Source organism: Hipposideros armiger, unplaced genomic scaffold (assembly GCF_001890085.2).
Source record: "Hipposideros armiger isolate ML-2016 unplaced genomic scaffold, ASM189008v1 scaffold_967, whole genome shotgun sequence".
NCBI lineage: Eukaryota > Metazoa > Chordata > Mammalia > Chiroptera > Hipposideridae > Hipposideros > Hipposideros armiger.
In genome coordinates, this window is record NW_017732317.1 from 253,734 (window position 1) to 273,481 (window position 19,748).

Genomic DNA, 19,748 nt, shown 5'->3' on the forward strand with positions numbered 1-19,748 from the left:
TGTTTCCATGTTTTTATCTAGATTAAGCATTGACTTTTTTGTACTTACTGTTTCATTGGATTATAGAATATCTTTTTTTAAACGTTGAGCTTTAATTTGTAAGAGCTCTTTCTTGATTGGTACTTTTTAAGTGGAAGCTTGGTCTTATTTATGTGTGTCAGCCTCTTGGATCCTTGTAAGGACATGAACTAGATGGTTTTGAAGTTGCCTTTGTCCCTGAATTGTTTCTCTGGGATCAGCCATGCCAGGGGCTTCTCCTGGCATCTCTTTGCTCTGTGGGTGATCATGCTGCCTGGTCCCACGTGTGCATGGACAGGCTGGCGGGTGGGGTGGTGGGAGAGAGAGCGCCTAAATGGGTACAGCCCCACTTGGCGTAGAGTTCCTTAACCAGATGACTGTGTCATGCCTTGATTTGGGGTCTTTTGGAAGGACCTGAAGGGTCTTGGCCTGTGTTTCCTTTCAGCTGTGATTTTTCCCCTCATCTGTCCTATTGCACCTCTGTCTTCCTAGAACTCCTTACAGCCCCCTCTTCCATGTTCAGCTGTGTTTATGTTTCTCTGGGGGTCCTCCTGCGGGAGGGCCAGGTGTGAGTGCATGGGCTCTGTGGGCCATTGGACCAGGATGGAGGCGATGCTGGGGGTCACATGCTCACGCGTGGGGAGAAGGCTACCCTGGGAATTTTGGAGTGAGGCTCATCTGTGAGATGAGTGTTTGTGCTTTGTTTTGAGCCCTCTGTGGTGAGACTCTGGGCAGCTTTTAGGCAGAGAAGGGCCAGGCTCCAGGCTGCTGGGGCGGACGAGGCAGGGGTATGGAGGTGACAGACGCAGGTTGGGGGACACTGCAGCCTGTGTGGGTCGCGGTGCTGGAGGGTGTTCAGCTGTGCTGAGTGTGTTGGGCACAGGTTGCCCTAGGCCCGGGAGGTTTGTGTGCTGTGTCCCCAGGACTGATCAGGGCTCGGCTGGGACTCTGGTCTTTCTTCACCTCTCTCGCCTCTGAGCTCTCTCTTGGTTTTCTGGTTCTCATCTGCTGTGGTCATTAATGCATCCTCAAAGTTGCATGTAAATTCTTTCCTTACATCATACTCCATCTGTGGATGTGTAGGGAGGAAGGTTGCAGGTGATTTTAGAGGAAGAAGCGTGTGAACACTGCGGTGGGTTTCGCGGTGTCTCTGGCTTCTGGAGACCTCTTTGCTGAGCTTCCTATGCAGGGTGTGACTCTCCCGGGTTGGCCCTGCCCTCTGTTGTGCTGCCTGAGCAGAAGCAGCTGAGGGAGCCGCCTGGCTGGGCCTGCCAAACCACCCACCTGGGGAAGGCTGTGCCAGTGTCCCTCTTAACTGTGTGTCTCTGCAGGATCGGAAGCTCACCAAGCTGGAGCGGCAGCGGTTCAAGGAGGAGGCCGAGATGCTGAAGGGCCTACAGCACCCTAACATCGTGCGCTTCTATGACTTCTGGGAGTCCAGCGCCAAGGGCAAGCGGTGCATCGTGCTGGTGACTGAGCTGATGACCTCGGGGACCCTGAAGACGTGAGTGCACCGCCTGCCTGGCCATCCAGGGCCTCAGGATAGGCCTGGCCCAGGGTGCGGGGCCCGTGTGCCAGGGAGTCTTGGCTGGCGTGAAGCTAGCACCCCTCTCTCATAGGTGTCCCCGTTTGGGTGATGAGCACATGGCCTCCACAATGGGAAGCCCTCCCCACACAAGTGGCCGGTGAGCCATGCCCCCTCCCCCGCAGGTACCTGAAGCGGTTCAAGGTGATGAAGCCCAAGGTGCTGCGCAGCTGGTGCCGGCAGATCCTGAAGGGGCTGCTGTTCCTGCACACCAGGACACCCCCCATCATCCACCGGGACCTCAAGTGCGACAACATCTTTATCACCGGGCCCACCGGCTCCGTGAAGATTGGCGACCTGGGCCTGGCCACCCTCAAGAGAGCGTCCTTTGCCAAGAGTGTGATAGGTATGCCTGTGTCTTCTCAGCCCTCAGCCCCTCAGCCATGCTGTGGCCCTGCATTGGCCCATGTGGGTTCCTGGCTGTGTGGTCAGCTGGTGAGGCCAGTCTGTGGCTGTGGGGCCACAGGAAGGAGGCCCAGATGACAGGGAAGAGGGGCTCTGCAGCTGGTCCTGCCAGAGCTGGTCAGCGGTAGGAAGGTGGCCCCCAGGCCTGAGGCCTGGAGGGAGCCCCAGGGTGTTTGGGCTGGAGTGAGCAAGATTTCAGATGGGTGGGCGGGTCTGGGGGCCGAGGGATTTGGTATGGATGCCCATTTACTGGCCATTTTTGCCTCTGTGTTTCTTGTTTTCCTGAGAAGTCACCCTGCAGCCCTTGTGGGTGGGGCCCTAGCCTGCAGCTGCCATCCACAGTGTCTGGTGTCCTATGCTGGCCTCAGGCAGAGTCATAGCACACAGGGGGTCCCTTGTGTCCACAGGGGTCCAGGCCGCAGGCAGGAGGCCCTCCCAGCTTTGCAAAGAGAGCGCTTGGAGGGGCTGCAGAGCAGCTGTTTATGGGGTTCAGGACATTGAGAAAGCGCCAGCGTGGTACAGGGCCGACGGTTCCAGGTGTGCCCTGGAAGCCATCCCAGAGATGACTGTGTAAACATTTTGATGACCCCCATTTGCTTATTAACACAATAGTTCATGCTATTTTTCATCTGCTGTTTTAAAAAACTGGGACATTGTGAAAATCTTCCAAAGTCAACAGAGCAGTTAAAAGCAGCCTCCCTGAAGTGGGTGCCCCTTTTCTTTGTATTCTGCTCGACAGAAACTCAGGTAGACCTATTTTCATACAAGAATTGTGTAATTTTTAAAGCAAAAGTTTGTTACAGGAAAAGTAGAAAACCCAGACCAGTGTAACTAAAGGAAAAATCAGCCGTAAGCCCACCTGCCAGACAAGTCATTTGGTTTGTGTTGTGGTTTTGAATAGGTGAGGTCAGTGTGTATACACGCATCATATATTTTGTTTATTTTACTCAGCCTATCGTAAGTCTCCATTTCCTTAAAAATTCAGACAGAATTATTTTAAAACCTTTTGTGCTTAGAATGCATGAGCAGTTCCCACCTTAACACCTCCCAGATACTTGTCAGGTGAAGTGCACCTGCCCAGCTGCCCCCGATTGTCTGTGCTGCCTGATGCTCTGCTGTGTGCTGTGCCTGTCTGGGGAGGTTTGGGGCCTTTCTGGATTTTTGCAATTTAAGCCGTCCTGTGGTGACCCAGGTTTTTGTCTGCTCTGGGTGCTCCAGCCTTCCTGTCGGTGAGTGGGGGTGTGCTGGCCGGGGTTCTGCCTCGGCGAACGGCTCCTTCAGCCTTTCAGGCACTGACCCTCTCCCGGGAAATAACAGTTTCCCAGCTCTGTGGGCTGATGCAGCCCAGAATCAGGAGGGCCCAGGGGGAATTTTCTGGAACTTTTGTCCGTGGAGCCACTCCTGTTTGAATCAGGATTTCAGGACTGATGGCATGGCATGTGGATGGGGGAGGAGGCCTGGGGCTCTGAGGGGTCCTGGGACCTTCTGGGCCAATGACCGCTGGCCCTGCGCCTTGCTCCCGGGCACAGGTACCCCTGAGTTCATGGCACCTGAGATGTATGAGGAGCACTACGACGAGTCCGTGGATGTCTACGCCTTTGGGATGTGCATGCTGGAGATGGCCACCTCGGAGTACCCCTACTCAGAGTGCCAGAATGCCGCCCAGATCTACCGGAAGGTCACCTGTGTGAGTACCCAGCCACTGCGCGGGGCTGTGCATCCCAGCGGGATTCCCTGTGCCTTTGGGAAATCCTCACAGCGACCCTGTGAGGGTGGGGACGAGGCCATTTCACAGATGGGGGTGGAAGCCACACAACAATAATAATAAGTGGGTGTTAGGGGTGTGCCTGGAGGCTGTCATCAGGGCCTCCCAGTGCAGCAAGGCTAGGGCCCCGCCAGGTACCCAGGCCCCCTGTCCTCAGAACCCCTCATCTGGGCCACTCTGGGGTCTGTTGGCTTCTCTGTCTTCCAGTATGTCCCTAAATTTGATCGGACAGGTCATCCTGTACTCACTTTGTAGCTGTCCTGCTTGGTGGGGAACACAGAGGGAGCGTCCCAGGTGGGGCAGCTGGACTGTGGCTTTCCTGGGCCCCAGTCCGTTACCACCTGTCTGCGCCCGCAGTGCTTGGCCCCATGGCCTACATGTCTTGGCTGTGTCACTCTAGACCCTGGTGTGCCCTCATTACTTGTGCATGAGGAGCCTGGTTATTGCCACCCAGGGCACTGCCCTCGTCCTGCCCTTCTCCCTGAGCCCTCCCTCAAGGTCACAGCCTGTCTCTCTGCTTTGGTTATTAATTGTAAGTTAGCGGTCACTTGTTCAGTCTAAGTTCCTCCTGTGTGCTGCTGAGGCTGAGAGATGGGAGGGCAGGGTCCTTGGCTGGTGGCACTTGTGGGTGTGGGTTATAGACCCATAGATAGGTGTGCAGCTTCTGGTGGTGCCGGCAGGAGAGAGGTGTGGACGGTGTCCTCCAGGGCATTGGGAGGACCCGAGGGAGCTTAGGGCTTCACTGGCAGGTTTGGAGGTACTAGTGCTGGGGTACGGGAGGGGCAGCCTGAAGACCCTTGTTCTGGTTCATCTGCTGGCCTGGGGTGACATGGACTGCGCCCTGGGGCGCGTGCTCCTCAGCCACCCTGGTTCTCCCAGCAGCTCCACCGCTCCTGTTTAGGCCCCAGGAAACAGGACATGGCTGGGGTCCCAAGGCTCCTGTGTTGCTTTGGTTTTGTGCTGGTTTGGGCAAAGCCTGGCTCAGCCCCGCCCTGCCTCCCTGAGGAAACCAGATGGGAGTGTTCCCTGATCCTCAGTGTTCTTTGTTCAGTGACACCCGTGTGCTCCTGCTGGCCCCTCACTCACTGTGCACCCACACATTTGCTGCTCCAGCCCCTGACCCAGGGTCTGGTGGGGTCACTGTGCCCTTGGCTTTCCACTGCCCTGACTATGTTTCTGAGCCCAAATGCAGGAGCTCCTTCAGAACAGCAGCTTGTTCGTCTGTCATATTCTTCACTGGCTTTGGGGGCCTCAGTCTGTCAGAGATTTAAGTGACAGCGTGTGCACACTTATCTGTGTTTGTAGTTTCTCAGACCACCTGCCCCGTAGGCACCCCGGCCCTTCCTCCTGGCATAATTAAACCTCTTTTCTGGTTGGCTTCAGTGGGAAGGCACTGGGGTCTCACTCATCTCCAAGGGGAACCCTCGGCTGCTCGTAAAGCCCAGGGTTCGGTCTCCTGCAGACTTCTCCGCTCATGGGACACAACATGACCCCCACTGGTTACGGGCACAGGTCCTGGGGACCAGGGGTTTGGTGGGTACAGTGGGGCCACACCTGGGTTTGTGGGAGTCGCGGGGGTCCTGTGCTCCCAAGTCTGCCCATGCACTATGGATGGTACTCCCCTTTCCTACCCTCCCTCATTGTGGGGAAATGTATGCTGCCCATTGTGTACATTAAAAAAGAAATCAAGACAGGCCTTTGAAGGCAGAATCTTGTTGAAGGAGGAAGAATGTGGATAGTTGAACCCTCAGTGTGTTTAAAGTGTTTAAAAACCAGGTGCCCCTCAGGCAACCCCCTCTCTCATCAGATTACAAATAAACCCTGTGGTCTGACCCTTGCTTCTCCTGGAATTCCTCTGTCTGCTGGTTCTGCTCCCCTCTTGCCATGACCACAGGGCTGAGCAGCTGGCATCTGCTGGGTCTCTGGTCAGTGTGGATGCTGGGCCACACCCTGGCACCCCTTGCCTGATGTCAGCTGGCCTGGCCACTAGCTGCGGAACTGCATGATGGATCATTTGCAGAACCTTCCAGCTACCAGGCCTTGGAAGTCAATTCCGCTGTGGCCGTGAGGGGGCCAGAGTCTTTGGTGGCCCTCAGCCAGCAGTAGTGACCACAGATAGTGCCCTCAGCACCCTTGACCAGGGGATGTGGTGAGAAAGGCCGGCCTTATGGGGGGGCAGTTCCTCCTCCAGCCTCTGAGACCCTCCAGATGGCACTGGAAGCCCTGGCTGGCCTGGTGTGGCCTTGGACGGTCCACTTTGCCCCCACCCACCTCCTCTATCAGCAGAGTGTGCGCGTATCCCCCAGTCTCTCTTTTCCAGACCCAACTGCTACAGCCCACCTATCCCCCAAACCTCTGCACTTCCTGCCTGTTCTTCTACAGGGGTTAGTGTGAGGTGGGCAGGAAACAGATCCCTTGGAGAGACCACTTCTGTGTCAGGTGACTCTGCTCATCTCACCTTCAGGGCATCAAGCCGGCCAGCTTTGAGAAAGTGCATGATCCAGAAATCAAGGAGATTATTGGAGAGTGCATCTGCAAAAACAAGGAGGAGAGGTGAGTTCCTGGCGGCACTGCAGCTAGGGTGTTTCTCCCACTGAATTCTTTCCAACGGGCCTGCAAAGAGCTTTGTGAGGTGGCTGCTGTAGGCCATGGTAATGCTGGGTGCCAGCAAGCTCGCTGGGCAGTCAGTGGGCAGCCCCTGGAACATGCTCCCTGACTTTGGGGACTGTCCTCGAGCCCCTTCCCTCCTTTGCTGGCTGCTTCTTGCCCACCCAGCCTGGAGCAAGGGGGCTCCTGGAGCCTCGCTCTGCCCCTTGTTGCCTTTTCTCTGTGTTGTCCCTGGTGGGCCCATCCATTCCCTTGGCCTGTTGGACACCCCCATGCCTGGGCTCCCTGATTTATCTCTTCCTGCCCTCTCTTCTCAACTCCAGGCTGCATATTCCATGCACCTATGATTGACCCATCCCAAACCCTTCTGCAGGTTATCATGTTCAAGTCAGAGATGCCACCAAAACCAGCTCCCACCTCCTTGGGTGGTCAGGGCCCCTCCTTCCTCAGCTGGTCTGCCAGGAAACGGGGTGTGTGTTCTGAGCCCTGCTCCTTCCTCCCTATTTCCCTCCCACCTCCTCTCTTCTTTCTACCCACTGCCCTTCCTCTCCTGCCCATCCCCCACCCTCCCCTTTCCTCCCCCTCCTCTCTCCTCACTTCTTCCTCTCCCCCCTGTGCCCTCCTGGCCCGTGCACACCCAGCACATGGCCACCCTGGTCACTGTCCCCAGCGTTGATGACTGTCCTTTCCCACAGCCATCATCTCAAAGGCAGGATCCCTGTCCTGATTCCTGGGCCTTCTTTCCTGCCCCCTGCAGGATTTATTCTTTAAGGGAAAATACTGGACACTTGTGAAATATAACCCATATCAGAAAAGTACAGGAAAAACCACACAGAGCCAAAGAATCCTCAGAGTAGACCCTGTGAACCACCTTCCAGTCCAAGACCTACAGAGCGCCCAGGGCCATGACCTTGCCCTTCATCCCATCCCCGCAGGGGCCTTGACCAACCTCTGATTCTCCCTAGGGGCCATGACCTTGGCCCCTCCCCAGTGGCCCTATAGCGTTTGTCAACCTTGCTGAGAGTCACCTTACGAGGCTGTCCCCCTTTCATTTTGAGGTAGCTGTCCACAGGGGTTGGGCCACTGGAGCTCATAGCCCACTGTGACCACAGATTTGACCCTGGGAGGAAGCCAGGCTTGGGATAATGCATGGATCCTTTTGTGCTGGGAACAGGAACTAAACTAGTGTTTGCCTAATGTGGTTACCGTGGCAACATCCAGTAGCCACACCTTTCCTGTCCTGAGGAGCCTCCCAAAATCCCCCTGAAAATGAAATTGGATCCAGTTCAGTCTTACCTGGAGCCAGGTATTCTTGTGATGACTGAGTTCACCTGCCCCTCAGCAGGCCTATGCCTGTATAGCAGAGCCTGGCTTGAAATTCTTTTCTGGATTCCCTGAGTCTCTCACCATGAGCATGTTTTCATTTTATAATCAGAGAAAAGTCTTAAACACTACCAGTGAGATGTGGCAGGAGTATTTTTTCCTCCCCCGGGAGTTAGGGAATGCACATGTAAACTATTGTGTTTCCCTTGTAGGGCAGAGCCTGCCCAACAGGTAGTAAGTAGTCAGAGAACTTACTAGAGGCAGCTGAGTGGTTCATGGCCCCAGCACCTGTGTTCAGGCTTTCCCAGCAGGTGTGCCCCTCAGCCTCCCTCTCCCCAGGTATGAGATCAAGGACTTGCTCAGCCACGCCTTCTTCGCGGAGGACACCGGCGTGAGGGTGGAGCTGGCCGAGGAAGACCATGGCAGGAAGTCCACCATTGCCCTGAGGCTCTGGGTCGAGGACCCCAAGAAACTGAAGGGCAAACCCAAGGACAATGGGGCCATAGAGTTTACCTTCGACCTGGAAAGGGAGACGCCGGACGACGTGGCTCAGGAGATGGTAACTCAGTGCTCGCTTGCTGTGGGTGGTGGGTGGGCTGTGGCAAATCGTGGCATGTGCTTTGCAAGCCTGTGGCTTCCAAAGATTAGAACAAATTCAGAAAGGGTGCATGGTCCTGGCAAGAGGGTGGTCTGGAAGAGGACTGTTCATCAAGTGCATCTCTGAGGACAGCATAGATGGGAATTCCTGCACTGCCCAGACACTGGGCATCCACTCAGGAATGGTGCAGAGAAAGGCCCTTTTGGCCAGCTTCTTGCTGCTTTGTGTAAATGTAGGCTTTTGAGTTTGCATCTGTTTTACTTTGTTTTTGAGAGGCATTGTGGTCCAGAAGGCCCAGTGGAGCAGGAGTGTGGGGGTGTTCAGTGTGGCAGAGGGAGAAAGGGGAATGTGAGAAAGTAATGAGACACTGATTTTTACTGGGATACTAAGCAGAAGTAAAAATCAACATGCTCATTACAGGAGAATGAGCACTTGCTATGCTGTCATAACTATACAAAGGGCACGCCCCTTTTCCTCTTTTTCTAAATGAATGCTTTACTGACCATAGCACATCTATCAAAAGTGTGCATAGTCACAAGGGTACGGCCGGCATTCTCCACAGCTGGACTCCCTGGGCCCAGGTGGGCTTTAAGAGTAGGAAGTGGACCATGGTGCTGGAGGGTGGAGGGAACGGTGGCGGGAGGCCGCCTGTGCAGGCTCTGTGGGCAGCACATCCACCTGCTAGTTCTCCAGGCCCTGCTCAGATGAGGAAACAGAGGCTGGCTACTAAACCACATAGGAGTAGGAGCCCCAGGCACATGGCGGGCGAGGGATCCGGGGGCTAGGTATGGGCAGTGGAGCAGGTCTGAGCGGGATGGAGCAGGAGTGCACGGCCAGCAGGCCCTGCCTTCGCCTGGACAGCGGCCTGTGCCTCTGCTGTGCCGGGCATGTGCAAGTGGGCGTGATGCTCCTGCGGATGGCCCAAAGCCCGGGTCAGGACCATCTCACACCTTCCCAGCTGCCAGCAACATCCCTGGGCCCAGAAACAGACACGTCTGCTGGAAGCAGGTGATATTCCACTGACCTTCCCTGGTGCGCTGTTGAATTGCTGTGTATTTACTGGGAGTTGCGTTAAGATAATTACCAGCATGGCAGTCCTGTGAACATAGCACTGCCATTTCTCCTTGTGCTGTGACATCACGGTCTCTTCCTGCTTCCTGCTGAAACTTAAAGTACAAACATAAGTAACGAGTGAGGGGGCATGCAGGGCTGTAGCCTGTGAGCCAAGGTTCCAGGGTGCAGGTCATGTGTAGAATGTCCTGGAGGGACCTCGGGGGCTGGGGGACCTGGCCAGTAGAACATGCTGACCAGGTGACGGGTGGAGGGTAACAGCCCCTTGTGAAGATAAGGTGGGTCCCTGGGGCAGAGGGGGGCATGCCCTTCTGGGATGCTGAGGCAGCAGCTCTGGAAGCACAGGTGGCCGGCAGAGTTCCTGTCCCCCTAGAGCATTGCCTGCCCTGTGGCTGTGAGGGCTCCAGGGAGCCTTCCTGCCCCGGAAGGGATTCGGGCTTTAGTGGGAGCCATATGGGGTCAAGTATGCAGTCCCAGGAGGACAACGGGTGTTGACACAGAGGGGTTCCACATGGTGGCGCTGCCCAGCGCCATCTGTGCCTCAGCCACCCAGCTGCCTCTGACTCAGGGTCTTGGATTCAGTCACTTTCCTGGGACCTGCCCCCCACTCCCTAGAAGACTGATCTCAACCTGGATGCCTATCCCCTCCTGTCGCACAGCTGCCTGCCCCCAGGCGCGTCCTCACCAGACCCTGGCACTTGGCTGCACTGGCGGGCAGATGGTGTCTCTGGATCACAGTGGGGGCTCTGGGCCCAGTGTCTCTCCCTTCTCGTCCTCTGTGCAGTGCAGTGCCCATGCAGAAGAAGGCATATGACTGTGTTCAGGTAAAGAATAAAAATGAAACAACGTGTTCCGACCATATGCTGAGAAAACAGAAGAAGTCCAGCGCCTTTGAGCTGGCTGTGATGAGCCGAAAGTGGCTGTGGTCCCCCAGCGGGGTCTTCATCGCACTTGGCTGCTGTTCCTGGCTCCTGCCTGGGCCTTGTGGTTGGTGTTGGGTCCCGGGGACACCAGGGTCCGGGGCCCTCCTTCTCCCTGGGCCCCTCCTGGCCATCCCTGGGCCGAGCACCAGGCCCCTGAGGAGGCTCACTCCTGGAGTTGCTCTGCAGGTGGTCACTTATCCCCAGCTGTATGTAACTCAGCATACATACGTCTTCAGAACTTAAAGTAACAGAGAGGACCATGAATGAAACACTAGTGTCAGTTGTCATAAACGGAAGGCAACTTCACAAGGAAACTCAGTGAGAGCACAGGGTGTCACCATGCCGTGGGTCTGGGCACCTGGAACGGTGTCTGGGCTGCCTTGTGCTTAGTCGCCGCTGTCAGTGAGTGTTGGGTTTGGAAGATGTTCCAGAACTTGATGAGGCCGCCTGAGGGTGGGAGGGAGGCAGACGGGCAGCTTCTCTTCTACATCCACATCTGAAGTTACCCCTCAGCAGGATTGTAGGCAGGAACGTGGGGTTTGGAGGGTAGTGTGCGTAGGCCGGGGTCAGAACACGAGGTCCTGGGGGCTGACGGAAGGATGGGTTCTCTGGGGCCTGGGCTGCCTTCGATCTGGAGGTGTCCCCTCGATGTGGACCCGCAGGGGAGGGAAGAAAGGCTGGGGCCCAGCCCCGGGGGTTCTTGAGTTTGAGGTGCCAGCCCTTCCTCTGCCTTCACAGCCTCCAGATAATGGGACATTTCAGTGTGGCACAGAATGTGGCAAAATCCTTCCCTGTTTGGGAAAAAATAGAAGAAACACCTTGGAGAGGATTGCTGGGGGGAGACAGAAGGAAAAATGGGTCATGGGCCAAAAATAGCAGGAGCACGTGTGAGCGGCCTTTGCTCAGGTGGCTGCGTGGGCCCCGCTGGGTGGCAGGCAGTGTTGACCTCAGGCTCAGCCCCTTACTCTTACCCTGGTGACATTGCTGGCCCTGCTCACACTTCTGCCGTCCTGGGCTGAGCCTGCCAGGGCCTGGGTTTCAGCATGGTTCATTCTGTTAGAGTTGTCTTCTGAAATGAGTTTTTGAAGTAAAGTAATCGCAAACTTACAGAAATGTTGCAAATGTGTGACAAAGAACAGTTTGAGATGATATCGCAGCCTGATGCCCCGTGAACCTGAATATGCTGTCAGCTTCTCATAGATAAGGAAGGACTTTCCTACATAGCCGCCCGAGCAGTCAGACCCGGGGGCATCCCAGCCCCACTCAGGACCCCCAGTGGCCCAGTGGAGCCTTCAGGGCCAGAGCACGGATCAGGGGTGCATCAGCCACCTCACTCAGCTCCCTCTCCATCCATCAGTGTGTCTGCAGGAATACTGGGTGCAGGCCAGCTCACCAAGGATGCGTCCTGTGATCACGTGGTTTTGGGGTGCCTGCCGGGGGGTCTCCAAATGCAGTCATAATTAGTAACTTTTGTGGGAGGTACCTTGGAACTATGCAAATGTCCATTTCACCAAATTTTCCATTTATTTCTGTCTCTGCACTCATGGCTTGGTTTTATTCAGTAGGTTATCTGTGCCAAGTGGTGATTTACATGTCACTGTGCATGCAGCAAGTGACCCAACCCCGCACTGTGCACACATGGCCTCCCCCAGTTTCCAAGGTCAGGAACCAGCAGTGGCTTAAAAGGCATTTTGTACTCAGAGCCTCTCATGAGGTGCGGCCGGGGCTGACCGGGGCCGAGGGTCGGTGTCCACACTCACCTGGCTGCTGGTGGGAGTCTTAGTTCCCAGCCAGGTGGGTTATTCCACAGGTGTGCTTATGATGCAGGCGATCCACAGGAGGGAGAGACACAAAGAGAGAGAATGATAGAGGCAGAGACAGGGGTACTGAGACAGACAGAGAGAGAGAGAGAGACTGAGCAGATACCGAGATGGAGGCAGAAAGAGGGAGAGACAGAATGCAAAGACGTGTTCCCCTTTGTGTAACCTTGTACTGGCAATGACACCCATCACTCTTGCCACCATAGATCACTTGTGTTCCTCTTGTGTGCATTTGTGGATACGTCTGTCAAACCATTGTGGTGTCACTGTGTATTTTGATGTTCAGAATGTCAGGTTTCGCCAGTGGGCGGCCCAGGGCGCTGGCTCTGTCTTGCTGCATGGCTGTCATTCTCCAAAGCACATCCTTACTTTCTGGCACAAGCTGATGTCCGGGCCCCCTTGTCCTCTCCTTGCTGACCTACACCCGCTGTTTCATGGGGAGCCCGCCCTCTTTTCTTTCTTTTTTTTTTTTTTTTAAAGATTTTTATTGGGGGATTGGGGGAAGGGGAACAGACAAGTTGCTGTCCTTTTGTTCTACAGTCTAGTTGTGGAGGACATTGCTCCACTGGCCCAAGTTGGCACCATCACTGTCCTCTTCCCGGGCGAGACAGATCAGTCTCTGACTTCTGGACGGCCACTCACTGCGGCTGCTGACCGCTCACGCTGGCTGCTGGCTACACACGGTAGCCCATGGCAACCCACTGCCACAGGGGCTGCAGCCTACGCCGTCGCAGGCGACTCACGGCAGCCCAGCTCCAGGTTGAGCTGTTGTTCAGCATCTTAGCTGTGGAGGGCAGTGTCACTGGCCCTCATATGTGGGATCCGAACCGGGGCCCTCTGGCGTCCCAAGCCAGCTCTTACTTAACCAATGCGCCACTCGGCCGGCCCGCCCGTGCTCTTAATGGCATGTCCTGGTGCTGTTGGTTGTGGTTGCTCTCAATGATCGGTTCAGAAGACACCTGCGTACTGTGCACATGCTATGCTGTATGCACACATGTGTGTCGACATCTGCGTGTATTTGCCTGTTGTGCATTGAAAACTGCAAGTTCACACAGCTCCCGACCAGCACTGCAAGGCCCCTTCTCTGGTTTTCTCTCTTTCCACGTGGGGATGCCATGGTGATGGAGAGCAGCCTGGCTTCCTTCCACTGTCCTGTGATTTGGCCATGAATATACTTGGAGAGAGCCATCACATGTCCTGGGGAGCCTCGGCTCCTTTACACATGCTCTCAAATACTCTGTTGGATAAATCAGGTTCAGAATTTGGCCAGGCACGATTCACACCTTCCTGGTCTCAAGTTATCCAATGTTCCTCTTTCCTGGGCCCCGTGACTTCTCAAAGAATGCTGAGGACAGCAAGGGCTGTGGATCCTTGTCTTTGTCCCCGAAAACACGGATTTGGCCAGGACCTCCTTGCTACCTTTGGGCAGCCTGGGCAGGAGGCTCCGGGAAGCCCCCAGGGCCCAGCTGATGGGCTGTTCCAGGGTGAGAGGCAGATTAGGGTTCCCTTTCCCTTACCCAGCCCATGTTAAGAGCCCCTGCTGTGTCATCGTTGCCCCAGGGGTTGTCCCTTGAGCTAGGCCAGTGCAGGTTCAGATGGCACTCTCCCTGTGGATTTATAGTCAATGACTGGAGGGTATTTCCTTATGGGATGGGGAAGGCATCCCTGAAAAACGGGGGTGAGGGTCCCTGAGGAGGGGCTTTTCAGCAGAAACTGCATGATCCAGAGGTGGCAGTGCAGGAGGCAGGATGGGCCCAGCAGTGGGACGCATGGGCGGGGACAGTCCCAGTAATGACAAGTGACTCCCTTTGCAGATTGAGTCGGGGTTCTTCCACGAGAGCGACGTGAAGATCGTGGCCAAGTCCATCCGTGACCGCGTGGCACTGATCCAGTGGCGGCGGGAAAGGATCTGGCCAGCGCTGCAGCCCCAGGAGCAGCGGGAGCCAGGCAGCCCTGACAAGGCCAGGGGCCCACATGCCGTGCCCCTGCAAGTCCAGGTGACCTACCACGCACAGGCCGGGCTGCTGGAGCCTGAGGAGCCTGAGGCTGACCAGCACCTTCTCCCCACCGTGCTGCTGGCCAGCGCCACCTCCCTGGCCTGTGAGTACCACTGTCTGCCGTGCCTGCCCTGGGTACCCTATCAGCGTTTGCCATTGATGTGAGCAGGCATTCTCCAGGGGGCCGTCAGGAGCATCCCTGATGTTGCAGAGATCTCACCAGAGGGGTTTAAGGCTCCCCTTTCAGGACAGGTGGGGACAAATGTGCAGGCAGACCTAGGACCTCCTGTGCCCCGAGCCAGCAGGGACGCAGCGGCTCATTTGGCTGCTCACCTGCCTGGAGGATGTTAGTCCCAGTCACATGGGGTGCCTGTGCCAGGACACCTTTGTTTGGGGTTGGCATTGGCCGCAGGTGGAGCAGTCATGCTGCTGTGACCTTTGTTTCCAGGAGTGTCCATCCCCAAGATTATCTCCCTTGTAGTGCCGAACCTTTGCGATCTTTTGTCCATTTCCTGGGGAGTGTTGCTGATGGGGGTCGGACCACTTTGTACCTAGCTTCATCTCAGAGCCCCGGAAGACAGAACCTAGTTTCGTCTGCAAGTCTAGCAGAAATGTATCCTCTTTTGCCCTCAGTGTCCCCAAATGCAGTTATGAGCTAAGGATAGAGGCCGTGGCCTGTTCCTTCTATCTGAGAAAAGCATGCAGAGCTGAGCAGCCTACCCAGGCCACTGTTTCCAATTGTTCATGTGGAGAGACGGAAATAGTATGCTTAATTTGCTTAATAGGCGCATCCTTCATGTATCATTCAAGTAGCTGAACGTTCTTCAAAGTAGGCTATTTCAATTAAAAGCAGTGGCTGGCCGTCACTTGGAGACCATTTACTTAATGTTTACTTCCTTCCAGCCTGCTCAAGTTTGCTCTGGAGAATAAAATCGCTGCATCATCGTGTTTCCATTTTCTGATAAACTAAAAATATTAATTAAAGAGCATAAACTTTTTGTAGGAAAAAGCACTGCACACTTTAAAAATGTAACTGTTGGTCGAATAATTTCTAGGACAGGAATTAAAACATTTCCTTTGTTGCACTTTGGAGAGACAGTCTGGACCGAGAATAGGCCCTGCTGTGGTCAGAGGTCATGATCCAGGTTTGACCCTCTGTGTAGAGAGAGCGGGCTCAGCAGATGAGTTCAGTTCAGGGTGGTCATTCTGTCCGCATGCAGACCCTTCCTTCCAGCTCAGAAGGGCTCTGCACACTTAATGTAGTGGCCACACTTCCCTGCCATGAGAAGTAAATGTTTTATGGATAAAGTGTTTTAACCCATTTATTGTAATTTCTTTAAAATAAGTAACATATTCACATTATATAAAATTCAAAAAGTGCAAGACAGTGAACAGCAAAAGCCAGTTAATATTCCTCCCTGGAGGCCACTGATGTTACCTGTCCCTTAGCTGTACCTTCTTCCAGAAAGAGCATGCATGTGATTACTGACACGCCCATGCTCACAGGCACGTATACACACGTATACACAACGCACGCCGCACGCACGCACACCTGCATCTATGCCACAGCCATGGCACCCACCACTCAGCACCCTGCTGGATGCGGACAGAAGGCCTGTGCGCAGGTATCCCTCTGGCCACAGCGCCGTGGATGGCTGGTTACGCTGTGCTGCATAAGGGTAAACTGATGGGGATGCCAGGCAGCACACGTCATGAGAGAAGGGACCTGGCTTTAGGTAACAAGGTGGGCAAACACAGGCACATTCATGCTGGAAGGATCAGCAAACAGCACATTTTATGAGTCTCCATTACATTTTCTGTTAACTGCCCACCACAGTCCAATGAGGGGCCTGGTCTAGCACCTGAAGACTACAAGAATGTAATTTGTCAGTAGGTGTAAAAGCAATTTTTAAAATCAAGTTTTAATTATACAAATAATATGTCCACTTAAAATATTTTAAATATTAGATGTACAGTTAGAGTTGGTTTATGTGAAATTTGTCAGGTCTGTACCCATTCTCATGCATTCACTCTGTCTCTCTCTGTCTCTGTTTCTGTTTTTGTGTCTGTGCTTCTGTCTCGTGCAAGCACACTCTCGTCTCTGTGTCTTTCTCTGTCTGTCTGTCTCTCTCCCCTCTCTGTCTCTGCTTCTCTCTCTCCTCTCTCTGTGTCAGTGGAGATCACTACCAGACACCTCATTAAAAACCAGAGCCATTTGTCTAATTGGTTTTGCACAGTCAAATCTCAGCATTCTTATGTCTTCCGTGGTTAAAATAAGTTCTGATCAGCCCTGGGGAAAAATTATTTTAGTGCAAAACTGACAAGATTCCCTTTTATTCTAGTTATTTAAGTTGCAAAAGGACATTATGCTGAGACTCTGAAAGGTGGCTCCCTGTAGGAATAGCTTGGTGTTCATAAGTGACAAATCATACTGTTTGTATAGCTTTAGAACCTGGAAGCAGTAAACCAGATGTGCCATTTCAAGTAGGTTTTTGTTTGTCACTCTTTACTCGCAGGACCACACAGGTGACCTGCCTTCCCCGGTGCATTTGGTCAGACGAGCCTGTGGGCTGTGCAGGTCCTGTCCTGTGGCCGCTCTCCACTGTGGCCGCTTTTCGCTGGCCATGCTGGGCAGACTGGGTGAGGCTGTGGGGCCTCTGGGTTCCCTCTCACGGTCTCTCTCTGGTGTGGGGGCCTTGTCAGCCCCTTTTTTCAACCAAGTTAGACCTGGCCTGTGATGTGAGAGGCCGGATTTGGACCCAGATCTTCCTGCTTCAGGCTCTTTGTCACAGTGAATAAAGGTGCTCCCCCCATAAAACACAGTTGAGAACTATTTCTTCCATGTGACTGGAGCTTTTTCTAACTTGGGCATTCCTTTGGCCTCCCAAGACCCCTTGCTCTTGTGATGAGCAGAATGAGGGTCACTGTCAAGTACAGGTCAGGTGCTACGTGAGGTCCCCGTCTAAGCAGCTGTCCTGCCTACGAGGCCTGTGCAAGGTGCCCCTGGGGTCCAGGTGACCCACGGGGCGTGCCACCCGTCCCCCCAAGGTGTCAGGCAGTGTAGGCAGGCCACTGGGGTCATCTCTGGGTGGTACAGTTAGTCCCCACACTGCTCTCTAGTTGACTTTAAAATAACCCACATTCAGTACTTACGTGATTGGGAAACATAACCGAGTCTTTGTTTTGTAGAAGAAAACATACAGACGAGCCAAGCGTTCGTGTGTGAGCCCACGTTTGCTTCCCCCGAGTCTTGTGTAGAATGCCGTGGGAGTGTCGTTTGGGGTGCCCCTCTGAGCCGTGCCTTTGTCCTCCCCAGCCGACAGCACGTTTGACAGCGGCCAGGGCTCCACTGTGTACTCGGACTCGCAGAGCAGCCAGCAGAGCGTGGTGCTGGGCTCGCTGGTGGACACGGCGCCACCCACTGCCCAGAGCGTGTGCAGTCCCCCGGTGAGCATGAGTGATGGGCCAGCCCTGCCACGTAGCCTGCCCTCGCTGGGCGCCTACCAGCCTTCCGTCGCGGTGAGTCAGCTTGGCCCTCGAGCCAGAGACCCTGGTGCAGTCTGTGATGGGTCATCCAGGCTTTACTGGCCTGTGGTCAGTTCCCAGCCATGCAAAAGCAGGCCCTCTGGAGGTCCATCTTTCTCAGTAACGGCCTGTAACCTACCCTGAGAGACCTGCCTGGTGAGAAAACAAACAGCCCATTTGACACCCAGTGCTTGCGAAGCTGTGATAAGCTGCCAGAGTCCCACTCTCAGAGCCGTGCAAAGTGGCAGAAAGGCATCATTTATAGTAATGAAACCTTTGATTTTTGTCTGTCCAGCTTCCCTGAAGGTGGCACCTCTCCGCCAGGTAGGAGGCGGCTGTTAAAATTTAGAGGTGTGGATGATGCCGAATGGTGAGAAACATTTTCCCTGATGTTTGAGAAGCAGGATTGAAAGGGCCTCATGCTTACGCCTGTGGGATAATGTGTGAGCCTAATAAACGAAGTGGAAATGGTTAGATGAGAGGGCCACATTTGGCATTTGTTTTTTGATTCCGATTTGTTTTTCACTCCAAAAAAGGAAAACAGTTGTTTGCTTTGCATCCCCAAGCAGTCAGAGAAGTTGGCCTCGAGGCAGGCAGTGGAGTGGGGTCCAGAGACAGAGTTTGACTCCTGAGGCCCTACAGCAGGTCAGGGCTGGGTGCCTCTGCCCAAGGAACCAGCTGCCTTCCTCGGGCTCCGGTGTCCTGGGCTCTCACTCGCATGCTGCCTTTGGGTCACTGCAGTCTCTCCAGCCACCTCACTCTCTCTTCCCTCCCCTGTTGTCTGATCTGGCTCAGAAAGTCCCTCTGGAAAAGCAGTTGAAGTGTTTCCCTCTGCTGATCAGAGTCCAGGACTCATTGGCAATTTGCATTTGCAGTTTTGCTCGCTTCATGAAATGAAGTGAAATACAGTTTTGAATGGCGGGAACAGCTTTGAGGAAAAAAGCTGCTCAGTGGTGTTTCTTATTTTTGGGTTCACCTGTGCTGGAGATGAGCTGGAATGTCCTTTCCAGGCCATGTCAGGTGTCCCCTTCCCACAGGGTGCTCTCCATCCATCCTGGCAGCACCTGGCCTATTCCATTTTCCGCTCCCAGACAGGGAGGTTGGGGCTGGCTGGCCAGACGCCTGGCCGAGGCGCTTTCCCCCATCGTGCCTGTTTACATCTTGGACAGAGAGTGGGGCCTGGAGGAGGTCCCGAGGGCTCACCCAGGACTCCTGCGAAGGGTTACCATGGTGAGCCGCCCCGGGGACCCAGTGGAGGAAAGGGCTTGGGAGCAGAGCACCTCTTCTGGGACCTCTTGTGTCCACACGTGAGGGCTCACATTTGTGGCCCTATTTCTCTCCCAGTGGCCGAGTCACTGGAGACCCCGGCTCTGGAACACCCCTCCATCTGGTGCTGCCCCGCAGTTTGTGCACATGTTTCTGTTTTCTGTGACCGTGTCACATGTATGTGTGTTGTATGGTACTATAGACAAGGAGCACGTGCATTTATTTGTATCTTTTCCTCAGTGAGTGACATAACAAGTGTGTCTACACAGCTTCACAAAGCCCTTATAATGATCTTTTCTCATGGTTGCATAATATTCTGTGGAGCCGATGTTCCAGAATGTTCTCTGGTTATGAATTGTGGCCTTTCTCGGCTTAGGGGCCACCACACCTTGCTTCTGCTGATTCATGTTCTTAGGAAAAGCGTTCCTGGCGGGACTGTGGGCATGGGAAGTGAGAGATGGGTCCCTGCAGCTGTCATGCGCATGGCTGGGTGGGAGTCTTCAGGGCAGCTGCTGACCGTGACCCCTGGTGCTCTCTGCAGCCTGGTGTGTCGGTGGGCCCCATCCCGCCCCTCACCCGAGCTCCACTGCCACAGCAGCATTTCCCGGAACCGGCCATGAGCTTCACTCCCGTGCCGACTGGCCCAGGCCAGCCTATGCCCTCTGGCCACCAGGTGAGTGCAGGCTGCCCCACCCTATGGCCGCCATTGGTGCCTCAGTCTGCCCTGACCATCTGTGTTGGCTGGCCTAGGCCCGGATGCCGGTGTGCATTGGGACGGGTCTTTTGTGGCTGTGGACCCATGAGCAGTAGGAGGGGCCCTGTTCACACACGACGATTCTCCCAGA

General features: G+C 54.7%; 1 protein-coding gene across 17 annotated transcripts in view; it reads left to right on the forward strand.

The window, feature by feature from the left end:
- The window catches only part of WNK2 (WNK lysine deficient protein kinase 2), a 119,454-nt gene that overhangs the window by 32,976 nt on the left and 66,730 nt on the right, over positions 1 to 19,748 (forward strand). For 11 of the 17 annotated variants that reach the window (XM_019630959.1, XM_019630961.1, XM_019630963.1 and 8 more), the window contains exons 3-10: positions 1,350 to 1,522; positions 1,729 to 1,949; positions 3,538 to 3,695; positions 6,238 to 6,326; positions 8,043 to 8,262; positions 13,930 to 14,215; positions 17,429 to 17,631; positions 19,445 to 19,576. In XM_019630959.1, the coding sequence (XP_019486504.1) occupies positions 1,350 to 1,522; positions 1,729 to 1,949; positions 3,538 to 3,695; positions 6,238 to 6,326; positions 8,043 to 8,262; positions 13,930 to 14,215; positions 17,429 to 17,631; positions 19,445 to 19,576 (1,482 nt within the window). The remainder of the gene's footprint in view (positions 1 to 1,349; positions 1,523 to 1,728; positions 1,950 to 3,537; positions 3,696 to 6,237; positions 6,327 to 8,042; positions 8,263 to 13,929; positions 14,216 to 17,428; positions 17,632 to 19,444; positions 19,577 to 19,748) is intronic. The other 6 variants (XM_019630970.1, XM_019630973.1, XM_019630975.1 and 3 more) reach the window with 3 other exon arrangements.